The sequence below is a fragment of the Neomonachus schauinslandi genome, chromosome 8 (assembly GCF_002201575.2).
Source record: "Neomonachus schauinslandi chromosome 8, ASM220157v2, whole genome shotgun sequence".
In the NCBI taxonomy this organism is placed as follows: domain Eukaryota; kingdom Metazoa; phylum Chordata; class Mammalia; order Carnivora; family Phocidae; genus Neomonachus; species Neomonachus schauinslandi.
In genome coordinates this window covers 113,600,486-113,620,573 of record NC_058410.1, presented here as the reverse complement: position 1 = coordinate 113,620,573, position 20,088 = coordinate 113,600,486, and the positions used below count along the sequence as shown (strand labels likewise).

Genomic DNA, 20,088 nt, shown 5'->3' with positions numbered 1-20,088 from the left:
GAGGCCAGTGTGGAGTTGAATGAGAACAGGGGAGAGAAGTAGATGATGAGGTCAGAGAGATAATGGGGACAGGGTACCGGATTATGTAAGGCTTTAGTGGCCATTGAAGGGATTTTTATCTTTATTCTAAATGAAAACGGAAGGCTTTTGAGGAGAGAAGTGATATGATCTGATTTTTATTTTTAAAGAATTACTCTGCTGCTGTGTGCAAATAGACTGTAGCAAGTCCCAAGGATCATCTGGTGTATTTCGGAGGCTTGTGGTTACAAATTGTCAGTCCCTGTGATTATTTTAAATACTTTAAGTATGGAAATGTTTTTTGCCTTTTGATAATTGCTTTATCAAATAGGGCTGACAGTAGTGAATATGCCAATCTATAGATAGAGAAGAGCGTTTTTTTCCTACATAGGTTTTTTTTCTGGTCGTATAATGCTTTAAAAAGAAAGGTAATAGGGGAGGACTCCAGACAACTGGGTGCTGTCCAAGAAGTGCTTAATAAATGAAGTTCTAGAATGGGCGCTGTCTAGAGTACTGAAAACCATTTATTGTAGAGTTCTGCCTTTTTGCTCGTAGATTTTATATGTGAATCACTTTGAGAAATGGTGGTTTGTGCTCCTTAAGTTTGATTAAATTTAAAGGAGACCATCTTCATAAGAAAAGTGAAAAATGAGATTTGTGTCAGGCCATGTTTTCAGCCTTTAAACTAATAAAGTCCTACTTAATTCATTTTTATTTAAATATTTATTTATTTGAGAGAGAGGGGAGGGACAGAGGGAGAGGGTAGAGAGAGAATCTCAAGCAGACTCCCTTCTATGCCAACCATGGAGCCTGACGCGGGGCTCCATCTCACGACCCTGAGATCACGACTTAAGCCAAAACCAAGAGTCCAAGGCTTAACCGACTGTGCCACCCAGGTGCCCCTACTTAATTTATTTTTAAAGATGGATGTAGGGAAAGGAAAAGAGGGAGCCATTTCTCTCCACTGGCTGCAGCGTCTGTGCTCACAGCTCGTATTTGCCTGGAATCCAGAGGCCTCCTCGGCTAAGGATTCCATAATGCCGGATATTTTCATCCTGATGTTCTTTGCCATCATAAGCCTGGTCATTTTGTCCTACATTATCTCTCTGCTCTAGTGGCCTGCAGCTGCAGTGGGAAGCCCTCAGAACAGTTCAGGGGAGAGGAAGGATGAAACTGACAGGCCGAACATCCTGCTTGGATCAGTGGATTTTTGCTTCTGGACATTATTTCGGCTCCTGATCTTCAGTCCAACAAGAGGCCTCTTAGCAGCAGCAGCAGCAGCAGTCCTGCTGCCCAGCAGACCTCTTCCAGAGCCTTCTGGATATGGTTAACCCCTGTCAAGCTTGGGACTTCTCGAGCTAGAGGCAGAGGCACTCAGCTGGGACATCAGGAATTCGTGGGCATGGCTGGCAGATGCTGTGTGCATTTGAGCTGTAGATAGAGAGTGTTGAGGACACAGAGCTGAAATGTAGACTCATTAAAGTTACCATGGAAAACTGCTCAAATATTCATTTTGATAGCCTTTCTTTAGGTGTAAATGCAACTGCGTATTATGCTAAAATATGTTGTTTCCTTTCCCTCTCAAACACGGGGGGGGGGGCGGGGGGGGAGGGGTTCCTTGTAAGTCCAAGAGTACATTGTCTATCTTCATCTGTGGAGTAGTCACTTTATCACTGTCTTTACAGATTGCACAGTTTGAGCTTGTGTGCTATCCCTTGTCTCACTCTCTAGCCAAAAGGAACTTGTCATTTGAATTTTTAAGATTTATCATTTTTTTTTTCCATCCATACCAGTTGTGCCCCAGCTTCTCATTTAAAGAGAAAAATGGTTATATAGTCCTCATTCTTTGTGACTGGCAGAATTATAAATTATTGAAATAGGGTAGCTGTAACTCATCTTGTTATTTGGGAAAAATCTCTCTCTTACCCCAAAATAAATGTTTGTTTGTTTTTTTATATTGTCAAATGTTCCTTTTCTGGAAGGAAACCTTCAGTATATTTCTTTGTCCAATTAGGGTTGAAGAAACTAGGTATTTTAGAATCCTGACTAGACTTGGGCCCCAAATCTGTGGTACCTATTCCTTCAAAAAGTCCATCATAACTGTTCTACATTTGATTTTCCTTTCTAGCTTAAAAATAAACAAGGAGGAAAAAAAATGGGAGAACTAGATAGCATTCCAGCAGTTCTTAAGTCAAATTTCCATTAATTTATTTGAGGTGTTATGAACACTGACAATAGTAGTTACATCTTTACTAAAATGTAATTAAATTTGCTTTCTAGAGACAAATGCTGTAGAAATTATGTGGTCATCCGTGACTGCTCCTTTTGGAATCGACTTGTTTAAAATGTGCTCATCTATATTTTCTTCTCACTCCCTTGTTCACTATTTAAAAATTCATACCACTTCCATAAACATTCAGTAACTTCGCTGATGCTTGCTTTTGTCCACTGTTGGAAGATTTATTTTTGGAAACCTTTCTGTATATGATGAGTTGGAATATGACAATTGGTGGTTGTGGATTGGTCTTTGGGATTCATGGAAACGACATACAGTGATTAGGTTAGTTCCTGCAAGACACTTCTGCCATGAATAATGCTTTTCAGTTTACTTAATTGTAGCCTGGCAGCAATGCTTGATAGTTATTACTATTTAGACTGATTAATCTTATATACTTACATAATGTTTTGACAGTCTCACCCTCTGTCTGGAAATTTTAGTGATAAAATGGATGTGGTCTCTGATGGGGACAGTGGTGGAATATTCTAATTAAAAGCATGCTCTTTTGGGACACCTGAGTGGCTTAGTAGGTTAAGCGTCTGCCTTCGACTCAGGTCATGATCCCAGGGTCCTGGGATCGAGTCCTGCATCAGGCTCCTTGCTCAGCAGGAGCCTTCTTCTCCCTCTGCCTGCCACTCCCCCTGTTTGTGTGGTTTCTCTCTCTCTCTGACAAATAAATAAATTAATTAAATCTTAAAAAAAAAAAGGCAAGCAGTGATCTTCTGGCTGTGTAGGATTTAAGTCACTGGTAACCATTTATTTTATTTATTTATTTTTCATTTTATTTTTTTAAAGATTTATTCATTTAGTTGAGAGAGAGGAATGGCAAGAGAACACGAGTTGGGGGGTGGGAAGAAAGGGAAAAGCAGGCTCCCCTCTGAGCAGGGAGCCCGACACAGGTCGACACAGCTTGATCCCAGGACCCTGGGATCATGACCTGAGCAGAAGGCAGACGCTTAATCTACTGAGCCACCCAGGCGCCCCTACTGGTAACCATTTAAACACAGTAGTTATACTTGAAATTACTATGGTTGCTTAACATATTTGTGAACTAGCACAGACATATTAGTTAAAATTTTTAGGTTTTATTTCAAGTCAAATTAAGATAGATTCTAAGTGGAATCATCTAGAACAATGTTTTCTTTGTTTACCTTTTCTCTTTAAAATTATTTTTTAAAGGGGCGCCTGGGTGGCTCAGTTGGTTAAGCGACTGCCTTCGGCTCAGGTCGTGATCCTGGAGTCCCCGGATCGAGTCCCGCATCGGGCTCCCTGCTTGGCAGGGAGTCTGCTTCTCCCTCTGCCCTCTTCCCTCTCGTGCTCTCTGTCTCTCATTCTCTCTCTCGCAAATAAATAAATAAAATCTTTAAAAAATATATTATTTTTTAAAGTTGAGAAAATAATCCTTTTACTATCCAAAGTCATAAAAAGTAATTATTTGCAAAACACACTTATAAAATAAAAATTGGATTCTCTCTTCCTCAACCTGAGCCTTGCAATTTGTCATAATTGAAATTATGGATATGGCAACCATTATACTAGATCCTCTGGGAGAAGTCTAAATATTAACCAGTTTCAAAATATTTCAAAATATTAACCAGTTATTGGCAACATTTTCATATTTGTCAGATTATGTGTCATTGGTGTTGAAAACTTCGGTGACTGTGATTAATGGAATATTGCTAGGTTTTTGCCAGCTTTCTTCTTTCGTTAAAGGTTAACTTTGATAGTAAGTATTGAGAATTACTACGGAAATTATCTGGAGATACTGCTTCTAGATTATTGTGATACTTATAAAACTTTTTTTGAAAAGATCGTTCTCTTGACTTAAATTTGAAGTGACCTGGAAGAATTTGGAGGCAATATGTGCTGTGATTAAGATCATGCATGGTCTTGAGAGCAGACAGTTTTCATTTCAACCTGATATTACCACTCTTAACCTTGAGCAGGTTACATATCCTTGTTCTGTCTCTGTTTCCTCATCGTTGAAATGGGAAAGCTAATGGGACTTAACCTTACAGAGTTGTCAGGAAGAGACCATGAGACGCAGGCATTATAAACAGTGCTTGGCACAGAATAAGCACTGACTGCATCTGGTTATGTTATGTTCAACTTGGAACATCTCTTACAAGAGAACTACCTTTATGAAACATTTCAGAAAGTCCAGTTTTTTCTTTAAGTTACATTTACAGTCTGCCCTTCCTCAAGGCAGTATAATTGTGCAAGCTTGAAAAATATGAAATGCTAAAATCTTAATTTCACATCTAGGCTAAGTTCTTTTGATCTTTGTGAAATTGGGAACTGGCTGTATCATCCCCACAGGGAAATTATGAAACAGAAAAAAATTTCAATTCCTCTTTGAGGAAAGAAAGTAATAACAAAGTGTGTGTGTGTGTCTATGTGAAGAGAGGTCATACACATATTTATTTATATAATATGTTAATAGTAGATTTAAATTTACTAGCCTGGTTTCTTTCCCTCCAAATTTATAAAAAATAAAAATAGAAATGAAATGAAATCACCATTCTTCATAGCTCAGTTGGTATACATTATTATTCAGCCTCAGAAATGAGTAGTGATTCTTACACAGTAGATAAAACCTAACCTGCTTTTTAAAAATTCAGCCTTTTTAGTACTGATCTGGTTTTTATGTTCCCATGGCTGTGTAATACAGTAATGAGTGGGTAAGGTATTGCATCTAGAATATCTATGGTGAACCTGTTGGACTTGAATGTAATTGTTCCCTAATCTGACCACATAGGATTAATAACCAGCACCACACCTGTGAGGAGAGGTTCTGGAATGCCCCATCTTGCTTATAGATAATGTTCCTCCTTCCTTTAAAGTAAATGAGGGAATATTGTCAGTGAACAATATCCTTTTGCCAGTGAATCCTGAAAAAGGAGAATTATAATTTGAAAATTTAAAAATACTATTTTAGAATCTACAACTTTGTGTATAATGAGGTGAAAATAGAATGATAGATTTAAAAATCCCAGATACTTTTTTTTTTTAAAGATTTTATTTATTTATTTGAGAGAGAGAGAATGAGACAGAGCACATGAGAGGGGGAGGGTCAGAGGGAGAAGCAGACTCCCTGCGGAGCAGGGAGCCCGATGCGGGACTCGATCCCGGGACTCCAGGATCATGACCTGAGCCGAAGGCAGTCGCTTAACCGACTGAGCCACCCAGGCGCCCCTAAAAATCCCAGATACTTTATTACAGCAGTGCATTTAGTAGCACTGTATATTTCTCATGGAACAACACTTTTTAAAAAACTGATACTAACACATACTTCATTCTGATTTTCACCTTTGCTCTTTTCTTTTCTCTTTAGATAACTAACATCAAGTAGGAACGAGTATAGAAATTTTTAGAAAAATAGATGGTAGGTCGTAAAGTTAGAATAGGGGTATTAAAAATGAGCCCCCCATGAGTAGTTATTAAGTTTTTAGCGATCACTGTGGTACTTAGTGGGTAGCTATTTTATTTTATTTTATTTTATCCATCATGATAGCTGTACTCTTTAATCCCCATCACCTATTTCAGCCATCACTCCACCCACCTCTTGTCTGGTTTGTACAGTTCAGTTTGTTCTCTATAGTTAAAAGTCTTTTTGTTGGTTTGTCTCTCTTTCTTTTTTCTCCCCTTTGTTCATTTGTTTTCTTATGTTCTGCATATGAGTGAGATCAAATATATTTGTCTTTGACTGACTTATTTCGCTTAGCATTATACTCTAGCTCCATCCATGTGGTTGCAAATGGCAAGATTTCATTTTAATGGCTCAGTAATATTCCATTGTGTGTGTGTGTGTGTGTGTGTGTGTATACACTACATCTTCATCCATTCATCTATCGATGGATACTTAGGCTGCTTCCATAGTTTGGCTATTGTAAATAATGCTACAGTAAACATGGAGGTGCATGTATCCCTTTGAATTAGTGTTTTTGTATTTTGGGATAAATACCCAATAGTGCAATTACTGGATTGTAGACTAGTTCTGTTTTTAATTTTTTGAGGAACCTCCATACCATTTCCACAGCAGCTGCACCATTTTGCATTCCCACCAACAGTGTCAGAGGGTTCCTTTTGCTCCACATTCTTGCCAACATTGGTTGTTTCTTGTGTTTTTAATTGTAGCCATTCTGACAGGTGTGAGGTGATATTGTAGTTTTGATTTGCATTTCTCTGATGATGTTGAGCATCTTTTCATGTGTCTGTTGGCCATCTGTATGTCTTGTTTGGAGAAATGTCTGTTCATGTCTTCTGCCCATTTCTTAATTGGATTACTTGTTTTTTGGGTATTGAGTTGTATCAGTTTATATATTTTGGATACTAACCCTTTATCAGATTTGCAAATATCTTCTATTCAGTAGGTTACAATTTAGGAGTGGCCTTTTCGTAAAAACTTTTAGAAGTCTTATGAAGATAAGAGCTTTTATAGGGGTTCTGGATCATTATGTAACTCTCCATTAATTTCTAGGTATCTGGTCACCCATCTCATGGGAGCAGATCTGAACAACATTGTGAAATGTCAGAAGCTTACGGATGACCATGTTCAGTTCCTCATCTACCAGATTCTCCGAGGTCTCAAGGTATATTCTTCCTTCTCCATTCCAAGGCTTAAGAAAAGGAAGGAAAAAAAACAACAACAAACCTTTCCTATGGAAAATTTCAAACACTCACAAAATCACAAGTACAATCATAATGTAATGAACCCCTATGTTTACTCAGTGACCACAGTTACCAACATATGGCCAATATTGTTTCTTTTGTATTTCCCAATCCCTGGATTATTTTAAGGCAAGTCCAGGCATAATGTCATTCCACCCATAGGTATTTCAGTATGTATGTCCAAGAGCTCAGGACGTCATTCTTACATCTAAAGAGTAGTAATAATTTCTTGAGATAATCTAATACCTGGTCAGTGTCATGTTGAAAGTTTAAAAACCTCCTCAAGGAGCCCAATTTATTTGTGGGAGGGGCAGGTAAGTAATGTTTTAAAATTAAGCCACCTTTGACATTTAGCAGCTTTGAGTCCTCATTGAGCTCCACAGCACCCACCAGAAAACGGGTTGAAAGCTCTGTTTAACTCATACCTCAACTCTATGAGTAGAGCTGATGGTATAGAAATCATAGTTATGATAAATGTACAGATTACTATTAATTACTTGTTCTCATTTCTAATCCCATTATTTAATACTCGCATTTCTTACTGGTTCATGAAAATATATTTAACTGTGTCATATGACTGTAAGAGGTTGGAGATAACTTTATGATTAATTGACCTTTCTCTCTTTCACAGTATATACATTCAGCTGACATAATTCACAGGGTAATGTGATTTTGATTAAATTATTTGGGGAGGAGGGGGGTACTGAAGTGGAGAGGACCTGCATTCAGCCAAGATCCTAATCTAAACTTACTTTAGCCATGGAACTATATTGATTGATTGTAACTTTGCTCTAGGTTTAAACTTATTAAAGAAAGAAGATGTATAGTTTTTAGTTATTTAAGGCTAATTAGGACTAGCTAGTGACTATAGATGGAGATCATTGATAGCTGGATAAAGTCTTACCTTTATGTTTGGATCTTCATCATTACCTGTAGGGAGAAAACCTACCATGTATCACGAAGTTGATCCTGTCTTCTCTGTACTTTTGCTTCCTAGGACCTAAAACCTAGTAATCTAGCTGTGAATGAAGACTGTGAGCTGAAGGTGAGATGAACAGACACTGGTAATTGTTTGTTTCAACGTGTAATTATGTGTTTGACTAACCAGGCAGACTATATCCGAAAATTCATACTGTCCTTAGGAATATCAGATTTTGAAATTTGAACCGCCCCTCCGCTACCCCTAATCCTGGCTTCAGACAACCACTGATCTGCTTGCTGACACTATAGATTTATTTTTTCTGGAATTTCACATAAATGGAATCATACAGTCTCTTTGTGTGTATGTGTCTAACTTATGCTTCGTATAATATTTTTGAAATCTATCTGTGTTTTATCAGTAGTTCATTCCTTTTTATTGCTGAGTAGTATTCATTTTATGAATATGCCAGAATTTGTTTATCCATCTCTCCTTGATAGACATTTGCTTCAATTCTAGTTTGGGGCTGTGTATAGCTGCTATGAATATTCATATTCAAGCCTTTGGGTGGATATATGTTTCCATTGCTTTTGAATAAATCCTCAGGAGTAGCATTTTTTGTTTAGCTTTTTGTAATTTTATTTTTTAAAGTTCTTGCTGTGTTTATCATGTGTTCTAAGCATGGACTAGGAAGTATGTTTATGAAAGTCCTATATTATTCTTCCTTTTTCTAAGGCACTAGAGTTTTTTTCCCCTCCTGCTTTATAAGTCTTAGGAGCTTGACTGTCCAGTGCCTGATTTCTCTTTTCTCCCTTAGATCTTGGATTTTGGACTGGCCCGACATACAGATGATGAAATGACAGGCTATGTGGCCACCAGGTGGTACCGGGCTCCTGAGATCATGCTGAACTGGATGCATTACAACCAGACAGGTATTGCTTTTATTGGTTATTTGGCACCTTATTAGTCACCATGTTGGGTGTATTTGGGATTCTCAGAAGTAGAGATGATGGGAGTGGGAGGAAACATCTTTTTCCCCCCTCAGTGATCCTTTTAAAGTCAACAGGAAATATTTCAGTTGCTCAGATAGAGAAAGTGGGATTTTTATACACAGCTTTCAAACTTTGTGATTTAGCAGTTGGGTTTTTATTTATTTAGATTTCCAGCATATTCTGTGAGTACCTCTACCTGAAGACAATGGGTTCATAATTTTAACCGCTCAACATTACTTTGGAGAATCTACCATTTCTACCAATAAGAATCTCTACCCCTTTGTGAACAGCTTGTTTCTCTTGCCTTAACTATGTTTTGATGTCCCACCTATGTAGCCCTTTACTGGGGTCTTAATAAGCTTACTTCTGTAAAGAAGAGTATGATTGTTGAACCTCGAATGTATTATATATTAATTTGAGTATTTCACCTCTAGTTATAGTTTCATTTGTGGTCAAGTATGATGACAGTGACATCGTATGCCCTTTTCTCTTTAATTTTGCCAGTTGATATTTGGTCAGTGGGATGCATAATGGCCGAGCTGTTGACTGGAAGAACGTTGTTTCCTGGTACAGACCGTATCCTTTAAAAAGTTTTGGATTCTTGTTTCTTATCTGTATTTCAGTGTCCATGGAAGTATATTGCTTTTGCCTAGCTCTAGGGAAGGCTCTCAGTTACTTGCTTAAATAGTTCAGATACGTGTTATGAGGTCTGCCCTCTGACTGAATATCTTGCCTTGTCAAGAAAGAGCCTTCAATTTACTTGTGTGAGTTGGAAAAATTCCTCATAAGCTGGAGAACTCTTTACATCTCTCACATATCATCTTTTTACAGTGAGTCCCTTATTATATTAATCTTCTCACAGCAGTTCTGCAACCTGAGTGTATTTCTGAGAAGCTCCAGATCTCAATGACTGGTTTAGTCTGCTTGTATAACACTTAATGAGCACAAGGTACCATTTACAAATCAGGGGTATCTTTAGCTTTTGTGTTTGGTTTACATGTTAAAAAGATTATATTTGGTCCCTATAATGATGTACCTGCTGACTATCTTTATATTTGTTGTTTAACAACAAATAATAAAAACAAGAAGTGATAAGGTCATCCTGACGAGTGCCTTTTTTTTTTTGCAGCGCAGTTTTGTTTTTAGCCTAGAGTGTAGCCAAACCTTAATTTACTTCCAGATTTATTATCTAGTTTATAGTTTATCATAGCCCTTTTATTTTAGGTCCTTTCTTGTCTGCTGCATGCCCATTTCATGGTTTAGAAATAATATCAGCAAAATGTCAGGCGCATGGGTGGCTCAGTTGGTTAAGCGACTGCCTTTGGCTCAGGTCATGATCCTGGAGTCCCTGGATCCAGTCCCGCATCGGGCTCCCTGCTCGGCAGGGAGTCTGCTTCTCCCTCTGACCCTAACCCCTCTCATGTGCTCTCTCTCATTCCCTCTCTCTCAAATAAATAAATAAAATCTTTAAAAAAAAAAAAAAGAAAGAAAGAAATAATATCAGCAAAATGTGGTTTGTTGGAACTCCCATTACTTTTACTTGGGGAAAATGTTCAGGTGAGAAAGAATGTTGACTTATGTGTCTAGAATTAGGTTTGAAGATTTTTGTATAATTCATCTGAGTAGCCTGGGAGTGGGTTTGGTTGAGCTTTAAAGATGCTGCAGTTATGCTATGAATGTGTTCTGTCATGCTTAGAGACCTAAAAGCTGTTTCAGCCTCTCACCTAAGCAAACTCATGGAGTTTATAAACCAGAACATCAGTTTACTTGCTTATAGTTTGGGACATACTTCTGTGGTGACTGTGATGTTCATGTTATCTATTCACATATTCTAACTATCTTCTGCTAGAGGAAATGTACTTTCCTAATGAACTGAAAAACTTCTGCCCCTCAGGCAAAGCTGTTTATTTCCCTCTGAATATTTCTGCATTGATACAGAGCTCTGCTTCTCATGCCCAGATTCTTAGTTTAAATACCTAGTGTTTCTCCTTTGTCCTTTGCTTCATTCACCTTATGTGTACGTCTTAGAAATGTGGTATATACATTACAGTCCAGGCTAAGAGAATTAGGGAAAATTTGTAATTCCCCCTTTCTTCAGGTACATATCTCAGAGTCCCATCCTTTAGCTGTCTTCCTGAGCATACTACTCTGCTGCATTGCTCTGTTCCCCTCTTCCCTCGTCTCCTTTATTATATCTGTCTCCGTCTGTCTCCAGTCAGCTGCAGACACTTATGCCTACATAGATAACCAGAATGGTGGAGAGAGAGAGACAGCAGGGTATACTAGTCGAGAGCACATACTCTGGAATCAGACTTCCTGGGTTTAGATCCTACCTCGTTTACTCCCAGCTGTGTGACTTTGAGCACATTTTCTAACCTCTATCTCCCGGTTTCCTTAACCATAAAATGTTAATGGTATATACCTCGCAAGGTGGCTGTGAGAATTCAGTGAGATAGTATCTGGAACGTTCTTGGAGCCTGCCAGGAAATGTTAACCATCATCTTCATTAGTGACTTTTGGGAAACAGTTTTTCCCTTTACTTTCCCACCCTGTTGTCTACCTATGAATCATTAAAGGTTAATTTTTGTTTGTTTTATTTAAATTTTGTGACGAGTAGTAAAGGATGGATCCCCTTGGCAGGCTACTGGTAGAAAGGTTTCAAAGCAGTTGTGCCCTATGGTTTTATTTTTATTTTTATTTTTTTTTTAAGATTTTATTTATTTATTTGACAGAGAGAGACACAGTGAGAGAGGGAACACAAGGAGGGGGAGTGGGAGAGGGAGAAGCAGGCTCCCCACAGAGCAGGGAGCCCGATGCGGGACTCGATCCCAGGACCCTGGGATCATGACCTGAGCTGAAGGCAGTCGCTTAACCAACTGAGCCACCCAGGCGCCCTGCCCTATGGTTTTATCTCAGACAGCTGCCTACTCCCTGATGCCTTGACTCTTTTATTTTTATTTTTATTTTTTTTAAAAGATTTTATTTATTTATTTGAGTGAGAGAGAATGAGAGAGCACATGAGAGGGGGGGGAGGGTCAGAGGGAGAAGCAGGCTCCCTGCTGAGCAGGGATCCTGATGCGGGACTTGATCCCGGGACTCCAGGATCATGACCTGAGCCAAAGGCAGTTGCTTAACCAACTGAGCCACCCAGGCGCCCCGCCTTGACTCTTTTAGAATGCTAACTTTCACGCGCACCTGGGTGGCTCAGTCGGTTAAGCATCTGAGTCTTGATTTCAGCTCAGGTCATGATCTCAGGTTTGTGAGATCGAGCCCTGCATTGGGCTCTATGCTGGGTGTGGAGCCTGTTTGAGATTCTCTCTTTCCCTCTCCCTCTGCCCACCGCCCCCCATCTCCCCGATCTTGCACATGCACACACTCTCTCTTGAAAAAAATAATAATAAAAAAATAAAAGAATGCTAACTTTCAACCTGGAAGAAGTCTTCCCTTGTTATGCATACTTCTTTTCCTTCTATGAACTTTAGAGAAAACCTAGCATTTAGACCTTTTCCCATGGGCTTTTTTTTTTTTTAATACATGCAAATTCATTTCAAAATTCTTATTTTAGTAATACACCGATTCTTTTCACTTGGCTCTTTTTGAGACAGATATTCTCCTGGGATCGTAAAAATCAAATTCAGAGGATTTGTATTTGTAATATATGTAACCCCCATCTTGTCAGTTGCCATCTGTTTGGATGTAGCTCTGGTGGCCTGACAAGGAAAGAGGAAAGTGTTTTCTATTATTTTTTTTTCTTGCCTGAAGTGTGCAATTACTTATAGTCTAGCATAGTGGTTCTTTTTTTTTTTTTTAAGATTTTATTTATTTATTTGAGACAGAGAGAATGAGAGACAGAGAGCATGAGAAGGAGGAGGGTCAGAGGGAGAAGCAGACTCCCCGCCGAGCAGGGAGCCCGATGCGGGACTCGATCCCAGGACTCCAGGATCATGACCTGAGCCGAAGGCAGTCGCTTAACCAACTGAGCCACCCAGGCGCCCTAGCATAGTGGTTCTTAACTCATTTTTCATCAAAATACTTTAGGGAGCTTTTAAAAACTCCAAATGCCTGGGCACCAGAGACCCAACTTCAACTGGTGGGGTCAAAGCACAGGCTTTGGTATATTTTTTAAGTCCCCAGTTGATTCTAGTGTGGAGCAAGTGCTAAGCACAACTGGAATTTAACCCAGCTGACTTTTACTTTTAACCTTTTCGGCTGATCCTAAAAAAATTATTTAGTTAGGCAGTCTTTCCTCATTTTTTTTTTTTTTTTTTAAGATACCAATGAGATCAAAAATTAAGAATTTAGGCTTATCTACTTGGGGGCCTAGAAGGATGTTAGAAAACCTCTGATTGAACCCCCTGTTTTTAATAGATGTGAGGAAACCAAGATCCAGAAAAGATAGGTCCACAACTGTTATTTATGACTCAGGTCACAGTTTCTTTCCATCATTTTGTTACCTATTCCCCTGATTACTAGAACTTCTCTTAAAACCTTTGGAGAATGTGCTGGCCCCACCATTCTTCCTTTGCCCAGAAAAGCATGCAGCTACTGCTTATTTATGATTTTTAAATGCAACTGAATGCCGAGGCAACCTCTAGAGCATGCTCTTTATTTGAGTGCAGTTTTCTCCCTGTTTTTCTCATTTATTAATCAACTTCCATTTAGAACTGGTGGCTTTAGCTTCTAGATAAGCGCTATCTAATAGAATTTTCTGTGGTGTTGCAAATATTTTATATTTGTGCTGCACACTGTGGTGGTTGGTAGCCACCAGCCACATATGGCTATTGAGCACTTACAATGTGGCTAGTGAAACTTAGGGAACTGATTAAAAATACTCTGCGGTAAAATGTATTAACATAAAATTTGCCATTTTAACTTTTTCTTATTGTGGTAAAATATACCTAACACAAAATTTACCATTTTAACCATTTTTAAATATACAGTCCAGGGGCACTAATTACATTCACAATGTAATTGTGCAGCCATCGCCACTATCTTATTTCCAAAACATTTTCATCACCTCAAAGCATCGCCACTATCTTATTTCCAAAACATTTCATCACCTCATACCTGTTGAATAATAACTCCCCCATTCTTCTTTCCCATAGCCTCTAGTTTCCTCTCTTCTGTTTCCTGAATTTGCTTATTCTAGATATTTCTTATAAGTGGAATCACACAATATTTGTTCTTTTGTTTCTTGATTATTTCCGTTAGCCATGTTTTCAAGGTTTATCTGTGTTGTAGCATGTTATCAGAACTTCATTCCTTTTTATGGCTGAATACTATTCCATTGTGTGTATATGCCACATTTTGTTTATGTACTCATCTGTTCATTGACACTTGGGTTATTTTCACCTTTGGCAATTATGATTAGTGCTACAATGAACATTGATATACAGTTATTTGAGTCTCTGCTTTCAATTCTTTGCGGTATATATCTAGGAGTGGAATTGTTGGGTCATGTGGTAATTCTGTGTTTAGCTTTTTGATGAGCCACCGAACTATTTTCCACAGCAGTTGCACCATTTTTGCCCACCAATGATGTATGAGCAGTTTCTCCACATCTTCACCAACACTTGTTCCTTCCTCCTCCTCCCCCGGCCTTTTTTAATTATAGCCATCATTGCAGGTACAAAGTGGTACCTCTTCGTAATTTTAATTTGTATTTCCCTAATGACCAATAATGTTGAGCATCTGTCCCTGTGTTTATTGTCCATTTGTTTATCTTCTGTGGAGGAATATCTGCTCAAGTCCATTACCCATCTTTTAATTGGGTGGTCTTTTTATTGTTGAGTTTAGTTCTTTATGTATTCTGGATATTAAACCTTCATTAGATACATGATTTGCAAATATTTTCTCCCCTTCTGTGGTCTGTCTGTTCACTTTCTTGATAATGTCCTTTGATGTACTAAGGTTTTGATTTTTTGAAGTTCCAATTTATTTTTTCTTTTGTTGCTCATGTCGTAACTAAGAATATATTACCAAATTCAAGGTTGAGAAGATTTACTATGTTTTCTACTAAGAATTGTATGGGTTTCTCTTATATTTAGGTCTTTGATCCATTTCGAGTTAAGTTTTGTGTATGATGTCAGGTTAGAGTTCCAGCTTTATTCTTTTGCATGTGGAAATCCAGTGGTCTCAGCACGATTTGTTGAAGAGACTACCCCCCCACTGAATGGGCCTGGCACTTTTGTCAAAAGCTAATTCTATTCTGTTGGTCTATATATCTATCCTTATAGCATTTCCACATGTTGTTTTGATTCCTGAAACTTTATATGGTAAGTTTTGCATTCAGGAAGTGTGAATCCTTCAATTTTGTTCTCATTGTCAAGTGTTTTTGTTTTTGTTTTGGCTCTTCAGGGTCTTTTGTAATCCCATATGAATTTGAGAATGGACTTTTCCATTTCTGCAGAAAAGGCTATTGGACTTTTGCTAGAGATCGTGTTGAATTTTTAGGTCACTTTGGGTATTATTGACATCTTAACAATATAAAGTCTTCCTTTCCATGAACATCAGATGTCTTCCCATTTATTAGTTCTTAATTTCTTTCAGCAATATTTTATAATTTTCACTGGACAAATCTTTCGCCTTCATGGTTAAATTTATTCCTAAGTATTTTATTCTTTTAGAATAAAAGATTGTAAATGAAATTGCTTTCTTTTTTCCTTTTGTTTTTTTATTTTTTACGCTTTTTTTTTTTAAAAGATTTTATTTATTTATTTGAGAGAAAGAGAAAGAGAGCACAAGTGGGTGGAGGGGTGAAGGGGGAGGGAGAAACAGACTCCCCGCTAAGCAGGGAGCCCGACACGGGGCTCGATTCCAGGACCCTGGGATCATGACCTGAGCTGAAGGCAGATACTTAACCAACTGAGCCACCAAGGCACCCCTGAAATTGCTTTCTTAATTTCTTTTTTTTTTTAAGATTTTATTTATTCATTTGAGACACAGATACAGAGAGAGAGACCATGAGCAGGGGGGAGAGGGAGAAGCAGGCTCCTCGCTGAGCCAGGAGTCCAATGCGGGGCTCGATCCCAGGACCCTGGGATCATGACCTGAGCTGAAGGCAGACGCTCAACCATCTGAGCCACCCAGGCACCCCTCTTAATTTCCTTTTCAGGTTGTTTATTGTTGGTGTTTAGAAACACAGCTGATTCTTGTTGATTTTGTGCACTGCATCTTTACTCAAATTGTTTATTAGCTCTAGTAGGTTTCTTGTAGATTCTCTGGTATTTTCTATACATAGGATTGGGTCATCTGCAAATAGAGATGGTTTTCCAGTTGTTCTGGCTGGAACTTCCAGTACAGTGTTGAATAGCAGTAGTGAAGTGGGCATCCTTGTTTTCTTCTTATCTTAGAGGGAAAGTTTTCAGTTTGTTTCCACTGTCCATGATTTTAGCTGTGTACTTTTCATAAATGCTCTTTATTTGGTCAAGGAAGTATCACGTCAGAGAAGTTCCTTTATATTCATGGTTTTATGAGTGTTTTTAATTGAATTTCAAATTTTATTAGATTTCATTTAGATGACATTTAAATTTAATTAATCACATGTGATTGGTATTACATTGGACAGTGCAGTTTTAGATCCCTGTTAAGTTTTGTTTCTATTCTACCTTTTTCTCACTTTTTTTGTGATTAGTCTCCTCCTTGAGAGATTCTTTTAGTACTGGTTGTTAATAATCCTTAGAGTTCCCCTAAAGGGAAGAAATACTCATTTTTGTCTTAAAGCTAATTATATATTGTTAGTTTAGAAACTATTTTCATTTATGACTGTGTAGAACCCTTCTTCCATCTAGCTCAAAATAGTATTATTTATGTAAAGAATGAAGCCCTGCCTTATAAGCCCAGTTGACTAGATATAGCAAGTGGACACGGCTAGCAGAACTTCATATTTAGAAGAGAGTGAGGATAAAGAATGTCTCTTCGGGTCTAGTGGTAACTTATTTCTTATTTATTAATAAATGGGAAGACATCTGGTGTTCATGTATAGGAAGACTTTACATTGTTAAGATGTCAATAATACCCAAAGTGACCTAAAAATTCAACACAATCTCTAGCAAAATTCCAGTAGCCTTTTCTGCAGAAATGGAAAAGTCCATTCTCAGATTCATATGGGATTACAAAATTGGGTCTAGTGCTAACTTATTTCAAAGCTGGAAACTGATTTTTGAGAAGTGTGACCACTTAGAAAATAGTTTTACTAACACTTAATAGTCTGTAGCCTAAAAGAGGAGAGAAAATGAGTTTCACAGCTCTGTTACCCACCAGATACTGTTTTCTCTTCCAGAGATCACAGCATTTGCTTGCTGTGGTTTTCCTTTCCTAGGTAATCACATGAATTTCCTAAATGTGTAAAACCTTTGTTCCTTCTTTCATTTTAATAGAAGTGGTACTCTTTAAGATATTAACTAGAGGATAACGGAGCTGATGGGTTATAATCTACTTGCCATTAGCTGCTGCCTTACTCCGTATGAATTTCCTTAGTATATTAAATTTGCTTCTTAATTCTGCTTTATTCATTTCTTCTTTTGATTTTTGCAAACATTTTATGAATTACTTACAAAAAGACAATAATATAATGAACACTGGTGTTCATAGCTCCCAGATCATGAGATAAAACATGCCAATAGAGCTAAAAACTTCTGGTGTACCCCTTCCTGTCACATCTACCCCTCACTTGCAGTCACTGGTTTCAAATATTCTCTCATTTTATTTTTCTTAATTAAAAAAGTTTTTTAAAAGTAAGCTCTACTCACGGCATGGGGCTCAAACTCACAATCCTGAGATCAAGAGTTGCATTCGCCACCAGCTGAGGGAGCCAGTGAGGCACCCTTGTTATCTCTCATTTTAGAATTAATTAATTAATTAATTTTAGTGGGGGAGGGGCAGAAGGAGCGAGAGAATCTCAAGCAGACTCCTGCCAAGCACAGAGCCTGATGCAGGGCTTGATCTCAAGACCCTGAGATCATGACCTGAGCTGAAAGCAAGAGTCAGCGCTCAACCAACTGAACCACCCAGGCACCCCTGTTCTCTTTCATTTTAAAAAAAGCAGTTTCACTTTAGACACTAAAAGCAAGTGTCCTAATGTTGAAGAAGAAAAATGTTTCACTAGGTTATTTGCCTTTTCTTCTCCCAACTTGAAAATATAGAATTTTTTTTTCCCAGAAAAGGTTGGAATTTTCATGTGTGTCCACAAACCTAGAGTACCTTAAGAATTTTTGTGTGTGGCAGTGAAAATGACTATTTTGACAGCCAAGAAGAGAAGAAAGTAGACTAAGTCTTCTTGTAGTCCATCCTGTCTCCAGGAGGATCTCCTACCTCCAAACTTTGATGTTCTGGCTTTGTCTGTATGGGTTTTGTCTCATTGAAAACTGCGGCTCACTTGTAGCAGTAGCTGCAGGGAGGTCCTGCCACTGGTCCTCTTCCTCATCTTCAACTCTCTGGCCTGTGGACGCTTTCTTGGAGTTGCCTAGAACACTTAGAAGTGAAGAGAATATTCCTCTCTTATTTTCCCTGTAATTACCCTAGTACCCTTAGGTTGATTTCCTTAACTGTTTGTTCTCCCTTTTACTTTTGTTACAGAGAACCTAGAGAGTAATCTTAGGCCTTGGTGGTTGTTTTAGAAAGGACCAGGAGATCTAGGATTTAAATTTTGACAATTTGATTGTGACCATTAAAACACGTTTTTACCTAATAGTAAAATTTCTTCTATCTAGGAAAAAAGAGTTAAACCAATTATGAAGGATGACTTGTGGAAATAACTAATTGTCACAGTGTGGTAAATTTTGCTTTGCTCTGCTTATGTAGCTTCTTGAAGCGCCTTCTGGCCTTAACTGCCTGGACAAATTGTAGTGGCCTTAGAGTAGCTGGTACTATTGGAAGACTGAGCTGTATTTCAGTGGATTTGCCAGCTCTTGGAGAACCTGTGGTGATTTCTTCCAAAGTCTGCATGCTTTGACTTCCTTCATGCAAGTGCTTTTAGCTACTAAGTAGATTTTTATTTTGCATTGTGTGTTTACTAATCTCCTAAGTATTGGCTATCATGCTGTAGCAATTCTTTTTGTCCATAGCCCTTACACACTCATGGCCCTATATTTGTACACTCTCTTTGATGTGAACACCTCAGATGGAGTGTTCAAAAACTTTCTTAGGCCTGATATTAAATGAAACAACTTTTCGTAACTGTTTTGTATTTAGACTTTCCACAGAGTATGGTCATTATAGGTTTTTGAGGGCAAGGCAGAGCTGAGTTAAAAAGCCTATTACAGCAAGTCTTTTCAAGCCAACCAGTATTTATCAAACTACTCTGTGGAAGGTGCTAGAGATAAAATAGCAGCTGTCCCTAAAAACAGAATGATCATACTCAGTGGAAAGTGAGTTATAGGAGTTACTGGGACAAATGTCTACTCTCTAATTATAAAATAAGACAGTGATAAAAATGCTATAATAGAGGTATAGTTATTGAGAAGAAGTAGAGATTATTTTGAACCTAAGATATCCAGAAAGACTTCACGGCAGAGTCCTTGTTTGAGTAGGACTTTGAAAAATAAATAAGAAAAGGCTTCGTAGGAGCGGGGAATGGAGTGTAATTCTGTTTATGACTTGGATAAATAAGAAGCTGGAAACTGAGCAGTGTCTAGAATATTTGGGGTGCATTGAAGCATTGAGTACATCAAGGAGTAATAGTTTGAAGCAGAGTCAGAAAGGAAGCTTGATGCCAAAGCAGGGAGGGCCTTGAGGGGCTGAGGAATTGGGACTTTATTCTTCAGACCTGTAATTGTTTCATACTGGCAGAAGCAGGAGAGAGACACGGGGTCCCCCAACTCATTGCTGTAGTGAGGACTGTGAGTAGTGGGGGTGGCATACTCTTCAGGTATGTTGAAGTGAAGTTAGGGCAGTAAAGAAACTCAGTCCAGAGTCTCTGTCATCCCTGGAGGGGGTGTAAAACTTGACTCTTCATTTCAGTAGTCAGGAGTCTTAAATGAGAGTACCAATCTCAACAGCTTTATTTCTAGAGACTAGTTTTAATGCATACATTGTAAAACTACATGTTTGAGAGTTGAAGTAGTCGGTTTTCATTTGTGGTGTGGGATAGCTACCCACTTAAATTTGTTCCTGAAGAATGTGAGGGGACTTAATACTTGTAAATGGAATCATTTTGAATGGGCAAAGGGGATCCTGTACTAAATTCTACTGTTGTATAGTTAATTTGATTA

General features: G+C 38.2%; 1 protein-coding gene across 3 annotated transcripts in view; it reads left to right on the top strand.

The window, feature by feature from the left end:
• Window positions 1-20,088, top strand: part of MAPK14 (mitogen-activated protein kinase 14) — a 73,569-nt gene that overhangs the window by 38,079 nt on the left and 15,402 nt on the right. For 2 of the 3 annotated variants that reach the window (XM_021684676.2, XM_021684675.1), the window contains exons 4-8: window positions 6,777-6,888; window positions 7,599-7,628; window positions 7,965-8,012; window positions 8,704-8,818; window positions 9,383-9,454. In XM_021684676.2, coding sequence (XP_021540351.1) covers window positions 6,777-6,888; window positions 7,599-7,628; window positions 7,965-8,012; window positions 8,704-8,818; window positions 9,383-9,454 — 377 coding nt within the window. The remainder of the gene's footprint in view (window positions 1-6,776; window positions 6,889-7,598; window positions 7,629-7,964; window positions 8,013-8,703; window positions 8,819-9,382; window positions 9,455-20,088) is intronic. The other variant, XM_044917685.1, reaches the window with a different exon arrangement.